General features: G+C 45.8%; 1 protein-coding gene across 1 annotated transcript in view; it reads right to left on the reverse strand.

The window, feature by feature from the left end:
* LOC102172613 (ras-GEF domain-containing family member 1B) overlaps nucleotides 1–14902 on the reverse strand; it is a 669201-nt gene extending 654299 nt beyond the window's left edge. The window contains exon 1 of the mRNA XM_018049636.1: nucleotides 14782–14902. Coding sequence (XP_017905125.1) covers nucleotides 14782–14850 — 69 coding nt within the window. The 5' untranslated portion in view covers nucleotides 14851–14902. The remainder of the gene's footprint in view (nucleotides 1–14781) is intronic.

The following is a 16095-nucleotide window of genomic DNA, read 5'->3' on the forward strand; positions in this document are numbered from 1 at the left end:
GGCTCTGTTATGTGAGCCTGACCTCTCCCACACCACCCTCCTTTCTCAAATAGACACACAATACATGTTAACACATGAAATTTGGTTAAAATAAACATCAAGAATAAGCTGGTTAGGCTAAAAAAAGAAAAATTGCCTTGGGGGTTAGATTTCACAAAAGGCCTACCCTGGTTCAAGACTGGAATAGGAAAGAAAGAAATTGACTAGATAATAAGGGTCAGTTCTAAGTACCCAAATGTGATTACAAATGAAGTCTTTGTATCACTCACACCTAAATTTTGCTAGCCACATAACCCTACCCACACACTGAGCACTTCAGGTTCTCTTCCAAGGATCTGATCCTCCTTTGTTATCAGCAGGTGTTCTCTGGGGAAGATGACATCCTATAAACTCGAACCAGTCCAGGCAGCCACTGGACCTTGCTGGCTCCAGGCTGCCTGTATGTCTGGACCACTCCTGCTTGAAACTACTCACTGCGCCCTTGCCAGACCCACAGTGCTCCCCCTGCATTGAACAGGCTCCCCTGTCTGAGTTCTACTCTCTGAAATGGCCCCATAGCAAGGTTATTTGAGTCATCATGTGTCAAGCTCTTTTTTGCTGGCACAAGGTAGCTAGATTCAGGGGACAAAAAAAGTTGGAACCACTGTCTGTCTCTTCCATCTACGGTCCTATATCCTCACACCCTATTTCTGAGTCTGCTCCAGCAGTCCCACCTTGCAGTTTTCCTTCTTTCACTGATATCTGTGTTCCTCCTCCCATGCTGATAGAATTTCATTCATAAATCTAGTTCAAGTTTACTTCTCAAAAAGTGCATTCTTCCTCAATTTGACTCAGTTGAACTGAGATGGACGAACTTAGAGCCGGTTATACAAAGTAAAGTAAGTCAGAAAGAGAAAAGCAAATAGTGTATATTAACCCACACGTGTGGAATCTAGAAAACTGGTACTGATGAACCGATTTGCAGGGCAGGAATAGAGATGCTAATGTAGCAAATGAACTTCTGGACATAGTGCAGGAAGCTGAGGGTGGGACTGAAATACATACACAGTCAGTTCAGTCAGGTCAGTCATGTCCGACTCTTTGCAACCCCATGAATCACAGCACACCAGGCCTCCCTGTCCATCACCAACTCCCGGAGTTCACTCAGACTCACGTCCATCGAGTCCGTGATGCCATCCAGCCATCTCATCCTCTGTCATCCCCTTCTCCTCCTGCCCCCAATCCCTCCCAGCATTGGAGTCTTTCCCAACAAGTCAACTCTTTGCATGAGGTGGCCAAAGTACTGGAGTTTCAGCTTTAGCATCATTCTTTCCAAAGAACACCCGGGGCTGATCTCCTTTAGAATGGACTGGTTGGATCTCCTTGCAGTCCAAGGGACTCTCAAGAGTCTTCTCCAACATCACAGTTCAAAAGCATCAATTCTTCGGCACTCATCTTTCTTCACAGTCCAACCCTCCCACCCATACATGACCACTGGAAAAACCATAGCCTTGACTAGATGGACCTTTGTTGGCAAAGAAATGCATACACTTCCATGTACAAAACAGAGGGCTAGTGGGAACCTGCTGCACAGCACAGGGAGCTCAGCTCGGTGCTCTGTGATGACCTAGAGGGGCGGAATGGGAGGGTGGGAGGCTCTAGAGTGAGGGCATATATGTATACGTATAGCTGATTCACTTTACTGTACGGCAGAAACTCACACAACAGTTCAGTTCAGTTGTGCCCAACTCTTTGTGACCCCATGGAGACTGCAGCACACCAGGCTTTCCTGTCCATCACCAACTCCTGGAGTCCACCCAAACTCATGTCCATCGAGTTGGTGATGCCATCCAACTATCTCATCCTCTGTCGTCCCCTTCTCCTCCTGCCTTCAATCTTTCCAGCATCAGGGTCTTTTCCAATGAGTCAGTTCTTTGCATCAGGTGGCCAAAATATCAGAGTTTCAGCTTCAGCATCAGTCCAATATTGTAAAGCACAATATTTTTTTAAAAGTGCATTATTCCTGAAGTAAATCTCTGCATACAGAGATTCCAGGGGTTATTACACAAGCGTTAAAGCTCTAGTTCTAAATTATGACTGCTTCATATTCTTTCTCTACCTTTCAAACAGAAACATTTCTATTCTTTGCCATTCATACCATCCCCAACAGTACACTTCCCAGCAGGTTCCTACATGCCCGGGACACCAAATAGTTACCTTATATTTCCGTCCTCTTTGTACAGTACCAGTGATGGCAATTCATGTTTGTAGAATGTTTGATCAGAGAAGGCAATGGCACCCCACTCCAGTACTCTTGCCTGGAACATCCCATGGACAGAGGAGCCTGGTAGGCTGCAGTCCATGGGGTTGCTAAGAGTCGGACATGACTGAGCGACTTTACTTTCACTTTTCATTTTCATGCACTGGAGAAGGAAATGGCAACCCACTCCAGTGTTCTTGCCTGGAGAATCCCAGGGACGGGGGAGCCTGGTGGGCTGCCGTCTATGGGTTCACACAGAGTTGGACATGACTGAAGTGACTTAGCAGAATGTTTGATATTTTATAAGGATTTTCACATTTATTACACCAGAGCCTCACATCATTTCTGTGAATAATACAAATTGAATACTGATACCTGCATTTCAGAGCTATGAAAACTGACACTCAGAGAGGTAAGGAGATTTCCCCCAATTGCATCGAGCCAGTGTGGAGACAAGCCAGGTTCAGAATTCAGATCTTAAAACTCTGGGTGCAGGTTCTTTGCAATTCATAAGGCTGCTACTCTTTACTTTTCAGCCCCATGCCCCTCTCTGTAGGTACCCCCACTTTTCTTTCAACCAAATTCAAATAATCTCCATGAAATTAAATTCCCATGCTTTCAGATCATCCAACAGAGTTTTCCAGGGAAGCAGGGCATCATTACTCCCTCTGTCCCACTGGAAATATGATAAGGAAGCCCACTGAGTAAGTGTCCTTTGGAGTAAATTAACTTTGGAATAATCCAACCTGACTTTAAGCCAGAATTCTCCACTAACAGCATGGAACACAAAAGTCTGATGAATAAAAACTTGACTTATGGCACGAATTTGCTTCACTTGACCTATTTTGAGGATACATGTTTTGCAAGCCAACTGAAAAACAAAAAATACCCTGTGTTTAATTATATTGCAATCTATGGTTGAATTTCATTTAAATGACATTTATAATTGGTACATTTTTCAAGAATTGCTTCTGTCACAATTGCATATAAAAGTATATTGTCACCATTTGTACAACAGCAGCCTAAGTTAGAATTAACACACATCCCATAGATTGAGGACAAGTCACTATAGGACAATGGCTGTCACATTTCCATTAACTACAATTAAATGTATCCAGAAATAAACTGGTACCCAGATTTTGATAAAGCAGCATAATGTTTTCAACATTGATCAGCACTGATTGAGCACCTATGTTGCACTCAGCACTGTGGAGAATTCATACGAGCATACCAGCTGAGCTATTTAAAATCCTAAAAGATGAGGCTCCTAAAGTGTTGGACTCAATATGCCAGAAAATTTGGAAAACTTAGCAGTGGCCACAGAACTAGAAAAGATGAGTTTTCATTCCAATCTCAAAGAATGGCAGTGCCAAAGAATGTTCAAACTACCATGCAAGTGTATTCATTTCTCACGCTAGTAAGGTTTTGCTCAAAATCCTTCAAGCTAGGCTTCAACAGTTCGTGAACCGAAAAATTTCAGTTGTACAGTCTGGATTTAGAAAAGGCAGAGGAGCCAGAGGTCAAATTGCTAACATCCATTGGATCATAGAGAACATAAGAGAATTCCAGGAAAACACCCACTTCTGCTTCATTGACTACACTAAAGCCTATAACTATGTGAATCACAACAAACTGTGGAAAAATTTTACAGAGATGGTAATATCAGACCACCTTACCTGCCTCCTGAGAAACCTGTATGCAGGACAAGAGGCAACAGTTAGAACTACACATGGAACAATCGACTGGTTCAAAATTGGAAAAGGTGTACATCAAGGCTGTATATTGTCACCCTGCTTATTTAACTTACATGCAGAGTGCATCATGAGAAATGCTGGGCTGGATGAAGCACAAACTGGAATCAAGACTGCCAGGAGAAATATCAATCACCTCAGATAGGCAGATGACACCACCCTTATGGCAGAAAGTGAAGAACTAAAGAGCCTCTTGATGAACATGAGAAAGGAGAGTGAAAAAGCTGGCTTGAAACTCAACATTCAGAAAATTAAGATAATGGCATCCGGTCTCATCATTTCATGGCAAATAGGAGGGGAAAAGTGGAAGCAGTGACAGATTTTCTTTTTTGGGGCTCCAAAATCACTGCTGACAATGCCTGCAGCCATGAAATTAAAAGACAATTGCTCCTTGGAAGGAAAGCAATGACAAACCTAGACACCATATTAAAAGGCAAAGACATCATTTTGCCAACAAAGGTCCGTCTAGTCAAAGCTATGGTTTTCCAGTAGTCATGTATGGATGTGAGAGTTGGACTATAAAGAAGACCGAGTGCCAAAGAACTGACGCTTTTGAATTGTGGTGTTGGAGAAGACTCTTGAGAGTCCCTTGGCTGGCAAGGAGATCCAACCGGTCCATCCTAAAAGAAATCAACACTGAACATTAATTAGTAGAACTGATGCTACTGGTAGCTGAAACTCCAATACTTGGGCCACCTGATGTGAAGAGCTGACTCATTGGAAAAGACCCTGATGCTGGGAAAGATTGAGGGCAGGAGGAGAAGGGGACAAGAGAGGATGAGACAGTTGAATGGCATCACCGACTCCATGGACATGAGTTTGAGCAAACTCTGGGAGACAGGGAAGGACAGGGAAGCCTCGCATGCTGCCTGGCATGCAAAAAGTCAGACACAACTTAGCAACTGAACAACAGCAACAATAAGATATTATTTGTAAGGTTAGTCAACGAAGAGGGAATACTCAGGGTATGGAGATCAAGGTGAAAATACATGTTATAGTAAGTACTATTACCAGATACTATGCTAAGTATTTTATTTGAATTATTTAATTCTCATAGTAGTGCAATAAGATAGCCACTATTATTATTTTAATTTTACAGGAAATAAACATGAGACACAAGGAGGTCATTTACTTAATTAAGGTCACATACACAATATTACTCAGTCATAAAAAAGAATGAAAATGTCATTTACAACAAAATAGCTGGACCTAGGATTATCATACTAAGTAGGTCAGACAGAGAAAGACAAATATTAAAAGATACTGCATATATGTGGAATCTAAAATAATGATACAAATGAATTAATTTATGAAGTCAAAATAGATTGACAGACATAGAAAACAAACTTATGGTTACCAAAGGGGAAAGGAGTAGAGGGATATACTAGGAGTTTGGGATTAAAATATTAGACTGTTGCTGTTGTTCTTTAGTCTCAAAGTCATGTCCAACTCTTTGGGATCCCATGAACTGTAGCCTGCCAGGCTCCTCTATCCATGGGATTTCCTGGGCAAGAATATTTGAGTGGGTTGCCATTTCCTAATCCAGGGGATCTTACTGACCCAGGGATTGAACCCGCATCTCCAGCACATCTCTTGTGTTGCAGGCAGACTCTTTACTGCTGAGGCACTGGGGAAGCCCAAAACATAGACTACTGTATAGAACATAGGCAACCACCATGGACCAATGGTGCAGCATTCGAAACGCTGCTCAGTATCGTAAAATAACCTGTAATGGAAAAGAATCTTTAAAAATGTGTGTGTGTGTGTATATATATATATATAATTGAATCACTTTGTTGTACACCTGAAACTACCACAACATTGTAAACCAGCTATATTTCAATTAAAAAAAATTTTTTTAAGGTCACATAGTTAAGTAAGGGAGCCAGGATTGGAAGCCAAGTGTTTGATTTATGAGCACATGTCATCTTAACCTCTTTGCTTTATTTGGGTAAGCCTTCATAAACAACTGGGTCTTTATTATGGCTCTGAAGATTAGATAGCGTTTAGGTAGGAAGAATGGGAAGAATGAGGATAGGTCATCATATTGCAGGATAGACAAAGAGCATGAACAAATACGCAGGGCAAGGATTTATATCTAACACGTGAGGATCCCTGAAGGAAATCGATGACAAGCACTAAAGCTGGGTATGCAAAGTGAGACACTTAACTGAATACCTTACAAATAACCCAGGTGGAATTTAAAGACTTGACCCTTTGGGAGTAGAAAGTCATATAGACTCGTCTGTAGGAAAGTGATAATGAAAAGGCACTGTGGTGTCCCAGCAGCATATTCAGGAAAAATGGAGAGGAGGGAGACATCAGGGGGGCAAGTCAATTAGTAGCTTATCATGAAATCCCCTACAGACCCCACTAGTCCTCGGTCATAGCATATACTCAATAAATGTTTGCCGGATCAGTAGATGATGACTAGAAGCAATAAAAAGAATGGTACAAATCCAAGACAAAATCTACAAGAATCACTGACAATGTTCATGAAGAAAGAAGACAAGAGAGTAAGCAAAGTTGGCACCAAAGTGCTACTCTAGGTGAAAAGAAGACACGGGGAGCTTTGGGGTGATGATGGTGTTGGAAAGGAAAAGTGGGTTTCAGATGGGGAGCAGAGAGAATGATCTGGGCTTGAAAATGCAAACTTTGAAAGGGACATTAGAATACTGTTAATATATTATAGATACTTGGAGAAATAGGCCTAAGTACATTTAAGATTCTCTAAGAGTGGGAAGCACAGTCCTTACTCACCACAAAATTCAAATTAAAGTTGTGGTTTTATTCACTGGTCACTTCAATAGGCAAATCTAAGTAGGCAGAACTTCCCTAATATAAGCATCACCATTAGATATATTGTATCTTTTCAAAGATTCACAAAGTAGAAATTCATAATATACAAGAACATCATTATGCATTGAAAAGACCTAAGCAAAAAGAAAAAAAAATCAAAGGGTTACGCTCCCACATGCTCCCCATGACATGCAGCCAGCACTGGCGATTTGACAGATGTGAAACACTAGCGTTTCCTTATCAAAATACAAAAAAAGGGGGGGAAAATCATGTAACGGTTTCTCAGCAAGAAGCCATTAGACAGATGTAATCATAATGGGACCACATATTCCTATAACTGAACCGCGAGCATTTAGGACCACATGCAGAGTTTAAAAGCAGCCAACACAAAAGGTAAGTAGAGTTGCCTGTGTGTATACAATGGCTCAGATGTGGTAGAGCCATCCAATTGGCCCTCAAACCAACTGAATGGGGAATTTACAAGACAAACTCAGTATCCATTAGCTTAAAATTCAAATGGCCCTCATAGAAAGACCAGCTGTGGCAATGGCAGCTATTATTCTCAAAGTAAACTTCTCCTTTATGATCATCTACCAACATCCAATCACTGAAGCAATAGCCACACTCGTGCTAGTTATTTGCTTTCAAAACAGCCAGACCACATGGTTCTTCCTTTAGATGCTTGAAGCGGTCAGAAGGACCAAGTGGATGAGAGTATGCAAGATTCATTTAAGCAGACAAAGGACCTCATTGTAGTGGATAAAATCAAGATCTTCCCCAGGCAAATTAGAAGGGGAAAAACGCTGCTTCAAAGTACAACTTTCTTCAAGGGAGAAGGGATGGAGTCAATTAAAATATATAGCCAGAAAGATCCATTAAATGTAGCCTAGGGAGGCCATCCAACCAGTGGAGCGCATTTGTTATTAGTGGATGCAAAAAGAGAAATAAACTGAAATTTGAGTACAGTGTTCAAGATTAAAAACTGTGTCATAAAATATTATCAGGTAACATGTCAAACCTTTTATGCAATTTAGAGGCAGGATGGTCATCAAAAGGCATTTGGTAAGTTAGTTATTTGAAACTCTGAAAATATCCCCCCCGCCAAAAAATAGTGTTATGCATGGTGAATGGCTTCCCAAGACAGGCCACAAAAATCTAATGCATAGTATAATAAGGTGTAAGTAGAGTACTGGGATAATGAAGTAATACAAACTGTTCTGTAAAAATAGAATCTTGCCATCCTACATAGCAGTGATTTTCAAATTATGAGTCACAAATCATGAAATCGATTCAATGAGTCCTTCCCAGTTCAATGCTTAATAGAATGCAATAAATGGAAAGGAAAGGAAAGAACAAAATTGCAAAGATCAAGTACATTCCGGCCGTAAGGAGAAGTATTATTCTTGAAACTTAACTTCAGTGTTACAGGTATAAAGAGCTATGTGCCCTTCAGGATTGTAATGTAAAATATATTTCTGACAGTGACTCACAGTCAAAACAGTTTGAACGTGTCTTAGCAAGGCTTCCACAGGGCATCCAGCACAAAGCTGGCATTTCACAACATTCGGTAAATGAATGAATGAGTGAACTGGTGAACACATAAAGAATGAACACACAGCATGCCAGGAATACACCACTCTCAGTCACAGCCCTGGCACTTGCCGTGGAAAGCCTGCTCACTCCAGCATTTCCATACTAGTGAGGCCGTGGGGACAGGCAGCTGCCCAGCTAGAATTCCCTACAATGACACTGTTGGCCTGGGACATGATCTCTGACACAGAAGGGGCTTTAAAGAAGGAAGCATGGGGAAAAGCTTCCCATGGTTGAGTGGGATTAGACTCTAGGAGCTGTGTTCTGAGAGGAGGAGGAAGAAGGGAAGCGAGGGTTGCCAGATTTAGCAAATAAAAATAACAAGATGCTGGTTAAATTTGAATTTCAGATAAACAAATAATTTAACGGCAAAGAAAACCATGAACCTTCAAGGTTGAGAGCATCAGACATTTATCTGATGCAAAGCTAGGTGCAAAATCCCCTGTTAGGTCTTGTGGAAGGAAAAAGGACTTAGTTGTAAAGGCTCACGAGGTCAGAGACACACAGACTAGAATCTCAGTAATGACCATGTCCTGAGCACCAGTCTAAGTACTGGGTTGTCCAAAAAAGTACATTTGGGTTTTCCATACCATCTAATGGAAAAACCCAAACAAAATTTTTTGTCAATGCAACACTTTTCCAGGCACTAACTCATTTGACCTTCACCACCCTGCAATCAGCAGTGCTATTACTCCCACTGAAGCTAGAAAAGTGAAATACAGAGGAGTTACAAGAGAAATTTGTTCAAGGCCTCACAGAGGAACAAACATGAGTAACATTCAGGGAGGGCTGGATGTTTTCCAGAAAATGGATCTGAAGGTAAGATTTGAGCTAAAATTTGAAAAAAGGGGAAATACCAATAAGAGAATGTTAGTGGGAGAATATTCCAGGCAGAGGAAGAGCTTGGAGGTGAGAGGATATGGTTAAGAAATGGGAAGAGACCAAAAAGTCATAAGAACACTGGAAAGAAACAGGAAGAAGATAAGACTGAATATGAAAATTAGGTAGGAACACACTGTCGAGGGGAGCTACATATCCTGCTGAATCTGTGTGCAGAGGTGAAACACCAAAAACTGGGGGTATATAAATGAGTACTGTGCTCAGTTGGGCTATTAAAGAAAATGACTTTGGCAATAGTGCAAGAGACCAAGTGCATAAGACAGAGATCAGAGGCCAGGAAAAGATTTAGGTAACTCAGTGCAGCTGGCTGGCAAAGCATGTGGAATCAGAATCCAGCATTTACCCCCCAGATTAGACCTGGAGTGGCTAAGTGACCTTGGACAATTTGTGTAATGACTCTGAGCCTTGGCGTCCTCACTTCTGAAACAGGGAAGACAACATCAATTCTCTCATAACGTTACATGGGAATAAGCCAGGACGACATACAGGAAACACTCCACAAATGGAGGCTATTGGTAAAGGGTCACAGACATGGTACTTGAATCTTTCCTTTAACTATTCCTCTGACTTTACTCAACCTTGGATTGACCATTTCCAGAAGTAAGGTACTCACACCATCCCAACGGTAACACAGTGAGAGAAAGAATAAGAGAGAATGGGATTTGCCTTTCCTACTTCCAAAGACAAAGAGTATATTTAGAAATGAAGCTGATGTAGAAAACAAAAAGTAAAACAAAGCAAAAAACTAAATACCAAGCAACTATAGTCGAGGGAGGGAGGTGAATCTTGAGACCCTCACTCTAACACACATTAATAGAATGATCTTAAGCAAATAAACTCTCTAAAACTTAATTTTTCCTGTCTGTAAAACATAGTTGTTAACACCAAAATTATGAAGCCATTGAGAGGACAGCTGATATCATGTATATTATACCCTTAGAACAATGCCTGGCCCAGAGTAGGCAATAAATGATAGTTATTTTGTGTTATGCATAAATTTAAATGAAACTACAGTTACAGTTGTGTGCAGATGTGAGAGTTGGACCATAAATAAGGCTGAGAATTGTGGTGCTAGAGAATACTCTTGAGAGTCCGTTGGACTGCAAGGAGATCCAACCAGTCCATTCTAAAGAAAATCAACCCTGAATGTTCACTGCAAGGACTGATGCTAAAGCTGAAACTCTAATACTCTGGTCACCTGATGCCAAGAGCCAACTCATTGGGAAAAACCCTGATGTTGGGAAAGATTGAAGGCGGGAGAAGAAGGCGGTGACAGAGGATGAGATGGTTGGATGGCATCACCGATTCAATGGAGATGAGTTTGAGCAAACTCCGGGAGACGGTGAAGGACAGGGAAGCCTGGCGTGCTGCAGTCCATGGGGTCACAATGAGTTGGACACAACAGCGACTGAACAACGATAGTTGCAGTTAGGCAGTAATACTGGGGGAGACAGAAAACAGAACGTGGAAATAAGTAGAATGCACATGAGCTGTGACAATTCTGGAGAACATCCACGACAGTGGTGGGGAACTGACAGCCCTTTTCTGTAGAGCCAGATGTCTTCTGCCCAATGGATGTGGCCTCTGAAAGGTGCCCCACGAGGTTACACGATGGAGGATGGCAGGATGAAAGATGCAGCTTTGCAGACTGAAGACAGAGGGCTCTGCGGGCAACCGCCTCTGTCTACATGATTCTCCTGCCACTTCCTGTCCTGGAGCCAGACCTCATCACTGACCAGCCCGGAGGCACAAAGAAAGCAAAGCAATACTGGCGGTGGAGGTGGGGACAGTTTCTTAATATGTTAGAGCTTAAAGGGGAAGAAATTGATGCCAGGACCCCACATCCAGCCATCCAAGCACACAGGACACAGGGAAGTAGAACCTGTTGGGTCTGAAACCACGTACCCGTGTGCTTAGTATCAGAACGTTCAGGAAGCCCACTCTTTCTGCAGGACCTCTGCCTTCATGCACTGCAAACCCCACTCCAAACATCTAGCCCAGTGCTCACGGTGCCACCGTGGCTGGAGTGAACTTATGGTCCTTTGCTTTCTTTTTTCCTTGAAATTTTAAAGCTGTTTCTCAAAGACTTGGCTTGTTAACTTAAATACTAAGAAAAAGATGAAACAAAAAGATCACGAAGACATTCTGTTTCAAACATACACCATCTGTCCTTAGCCTCTGAAGATGATGCAGCCAGACACGCACTGGCATTGTTTTTCAACCATAGTGACTTCTGGCTCCCGTGTCCTCCACAGCCTGGCACCCGTTCTCCCTGGTCAGCTAACGACAAGCACATGAGAGGGCCTGTCGGGACTAAATCTCTTCTGCGTAAACCTATTTGTCCTGCGTAGGAAGCAACTAGGACTTCCCTTGTGGCTCAGATGGTGAAGAATCCACCTGCAATGTGGGAGACCTGGGTTCAATCCCTGGGTCAGGAAGATCCCCTGGAGAAGGGAATGGTAACCCACTCCAGTATTCTTGCCTGGAGGATCCATGGACAGAGGAGCCTGGAGGGCTACAGTCTATGGGGGCTCAAAGAGTCAGACATGACTGAGCAACTACACACACACACACAGGAAACAACTACATTCCTGGTCAGCACCAAACCAAAATGAAGCCAAAGGCCATGTATCGTGTAAACACCCATCTCTGCTCTTGATTTCCCTGAAACTGAAGGTACCCTCCACAGTTAGGAAGAGAGCGCGTGGTAGAAATGAAAAGCTGCCTAAAATGTTCTCAGATCCTAGCACTCCTTCCACTTTTAGAAAAGGAATATTTAGAAAGATTTAAGAATCTCTTTCGTACAACACTTCTCTCCCTCCCAGACGTCGAGAGCTCTCAACAACTGCCTCTTGGCTTATGACTGAGCGCGTTGAAGGGGTTGCTGCCTGAGAAGAAAGCATCCTTGAAACACATTCCTGACTCAGTTATTCATCTGTCTGAGGGCACAGATTTTCCCCCACAGGGAGGAAACGGATGATCACTTAACTGCTCCAGCAGCACTGATTAAAAGTGACACCTGGATGAAGTGTTTGGGGTTGATTCAGCCAACACTGCACCCATCGGTCGTAGAAAGGAGAGAGCAGATGCCACGGCAGCTCCTGCCTCTGGGTGCTTAAAAATAACCCAGAGCAAGACACAAGGAGACACCGAGGACAGAGGGAATTCCCTCTCCCTAGAGCTCTTCAAAGACCAAACAGCCACTCATTTTCTTAACTGTCTAAATAGGTCTCTGGGGGCTTCCCTGGTGGCTCAGTGGCAAAGGGTCTACCTTCCAAGGCAGGTTTGATCCCTGATCCAGGAAGATCCCACGTGTCATGGAGCAACCAAGCCTACACGCCACAACTATTGATCCTGTGCTCTTGAGCCCAGGAGCTGCAACTACTGAGCCCACGTGCTGCAACTATTGAAGCTCATGTGCCCTGGAGTCTGTGCTCTGCAACAAGAGAAGCCACCACAGTGAGAAGCCCACGCACCACACCTAGAGAGCGGCCCCCACTCACTGCAACTAGAGCAAAAGCTGGAACAGCAATGAAGACCTAGCGCAGCCAAAAATAAGTAAATAAAAGTATTGAAAATATATATATAGGTCTCTGACTAGTTTCTGAGGCCCCCTCCTCTCAGCCATGATTGAGAGGCAATTATTTTAAGAAATTAAGGTGGGGCATCTATTGGCCTGAAGATAAAACAGGCAGGCATATACCATTAAAAGGCAGCATGTACAACTGAAATTGCTTGGCATGGGTTCTGGTAACTTCAGAACAAAAAACCAAACACAAGTGAAGAGAAATTCAAAGAGAAAAGCCATCTTCAAGAAGTACCTTGGGTGTTCAGAACAACCCTCAAATGATGTCTAACCTTTAGGTCATGCTAACACGCTAAGTTGCTTCAGTCATGTTCGATTCTTTGTGATCTCACAGACTGTAGCCCGCCAGGCTCCTCTGTCCATAGGATTCTCTGGGCAAGAATGCTGGAGTGAGTTGCTATTTTCTCCTCCAGGGGATCTCCCCGACCCAGGAATTGAACCCACATCTCTTACATCTCCTGCATTGGCAGGCGGGTTCTTTACCACTAGTGCCACCTGGAAAGCCCTTCCAGAGAAGCAAATGGGCAGAGATGCCAAAGTTCATGTTAGCTGCAGACCTGGAAACCTTGACTTTTCCAGCCTCTTCGTTATATCTTAGATTTCAGGCTACCATGTACCCAGGCATTTCAGTCTGGTTTCTCCCCATCTGCTCTTATTTTCTCAGCTCCTCTCCATCACCTACTGTCTGGATCTCCCTGCTTCAAGATGGTTTTGTCATGCGGCAGAGATTCTGGGTTGAACAGTCTGAGCTCCAAAATCAAAGGGATGGGACCACAGGGCCTCAGAAGGTAAGAAGACCTACAGCTGTCAGAGATGAGAAAGACTCAGCGGCAGTCAGGGAGGAGACTCAAGAGTCAGAATCCTGAAGAGGTGGCTTATTGAAGGATGAGTTCCTGCATCCTGAGAAGAGAGACCAAATTCAGCTTCTCTCTGGCCAGTCAGGAAACTGAAGACTGAGGGTGGAGGTACTCCAGAGGCAGCCTGAGGCTGGCAGGGGCCTACGACTGAGTGAGGAGAGCCACACAGGCACGCACAGCAGTGCAGGTTAATCTGGCCACCGCCACCATCCTCTGGTCCAGGCCCAGCAGTCAGGCAGTCAGCAGATGGAGTAGACAGAGACAAAGGACACACAGGGTTCTAGAGGTGGGGTTGGGGGAGCTGTGCACAGTGAGACACTGTCCCTACTGAGTGGCCCCCATGGGTTTCCTATACAACAGTCGGTGCCACCCTTTGCCCCAGGCGGAGAAGCCCGCCACCCTCCTCTTACACGCCTCCTTGCAGAGATGCTCACCGCAGCATCACTGCTGCCTCAGACAGGTGGGAGCAATTAGATGTACCTGCCTTCAGCACTGCGATTCGTACACCTGATGTGGCAAGTCCCATTTTTAACCCTTCTCATCCCCAAGGGATCTTACTCCCGAAAGAAGAAAGGAGTTAACTTCAATGGAGTTGGCGCTGTGCGGGAGGCTGGGGGAGGGGAGCGGAGGAGGGCGGCAAGGTGGAAACCTTCCGACCCAGAGATTGCACGTCCTGGTTGGTTTGGGTTTGGGGTTTGAGGTTTTTTCAGATGAAAAGGAAAAAGCAAGAAACAAAGTAGGCAGCAGAGAAGGACTGCAGGGTACCCGCTCATTTTCAGACGTTCCTGGCCTTTTAGGGAAAGAGCAACTCGCAAAACTCGATTAACAGAAAACGTGTTTGCCTACTAGGGAAGGAAAACAAAATTTTCACCGAGATTCAGAGGAGCTGGATTTCAGGCTCCCTGGGGTCCGGTTTTCCCCCGACCCCCACCCCCAGCCATCCTCGCGCCCCACCCCAGACCTGCAGGTGGAAACCAGCAAGAGAGACGGTCCAGGGCCCTGGCCAGGGGTCGCCGCCCGCGCCGACGGCCGTGCCGCGGGGACACGCCCTCCACCTACCTCAAACATGGGAGAGGCGCCCTTGCTCGGCAACGTGCAGCCCAGGAGCTTGGCGAGAAACTTTGCCATATGAGGCAGGGGCTCTCCCGAGGCGCCGGATCCGTCCTTCCGCTGCGCGGGGGCCCGAGCGCCCGGGTCTCGCCCGCAGCCGGCCGGCCAGCGCGGCCCGGGGCTGGGGGCGGCCCGCGGCGGGGCCGGGCCCGGGGGGAGCGCGCCTGCCGCCCGGCCGCCACCGCCGCCCGGCGTGCGGGGTGCGAGTGCGCGCGGCCGGGTCCGCCCGGGAGCGGGGCGCCGCCGTCTGCGCTAGCCTTTCCCGCTGAATGTCACTCTCGCCCGAGTACCGGGAAGGGCCCCGCCGAGGGCGGGGCGGGAGGGCCAACGCGCCGCAGGACGGGCGCCGCGCGCGGGCAAGGGCACTGGCGGGCAGAGCGCCGAGGCGCGGGCACCGGAGGCCCGGCCCCGGGCGCCGCCGCTCCAGCCACACCGCTTCGGCCGCGGCCCAGGCCTGAGGCTGGGCGGGAGAGCGGGAGGCGAGGCCGGGGAGGGTGGGCGGACGGGGCCGGCCGGGGTGACCCACTTCTCCGGTTTCCCCTCTCCACGCCAAGGGAGGTGGGAAAGGCTGCCTCCGGCCGCGGCTGACCCGCCGGGTGACGGCTGCCAGGCGCGCGCTGCCCGCAGGGGCTCCCCCGGCGGCCGGCGCCGGCCCCACCCTCCCTCAGGGAAGGGAAAAGGCTCCCAAAGCCTGGGAGGGGGACTCCCGCTCACGTTCTCCCTGTAACCCCTCATCATGCATGGGACAGGCACTGCCCCAGAAGGGGAAAGGTGACTTTGCAGGTACAGGGCACAGATAAGGAGCTATCTGGGCACAAATATGCTCCATAATCAATCACAGCCTTGGCTGGGGTGGGGGTGGGGCTGGGGACGGATGGACATGGCCAAAAGGTTGATGCAGACAGGTATGGTCCTGTTTTCTTTCCTAACCTGTGAGGCTTGTCTTCTAATAAGGGAGATAATTTTAGGACACGGGAATCTACCTTACATCTTTATTTTGCAGCCAGAAAAGACCCTGATGCTGGGAAAGACTGAAGGCAGAAGGAGAAGAGGGCAACAGAGATGAGATGGTTGGATGGCATCACAGATTCAATGAACATGAACTTGTACAAACTGGGAGGTGGTGAGGTACAGGGAAGCCTGGCGAGCTCCAGTCCATGGGGTCGCAAAGAGTCCGACAGGACTTGCTGACTGAACAACAACATAGCTATACATCTGGAACTTGAAGTGTGTTCATGAGAATAATTCGGAAAGCTTGTTTAA

The sequence above is a fragment of the Capra hircus genome, chromosome 6 (genome assembly GCF_001704415.2).
Source record: "Capra hircus breed San Clemente chromosome 6, ASM170441v1, whole genome shotgun sequence".
In the NCBI taxonomy this organism is placed as follows: Eukaryota; Metazoa; Chordata; class Mammalia; order Artiodactyla; family Bovidae; genus Capra; species Capra hircus.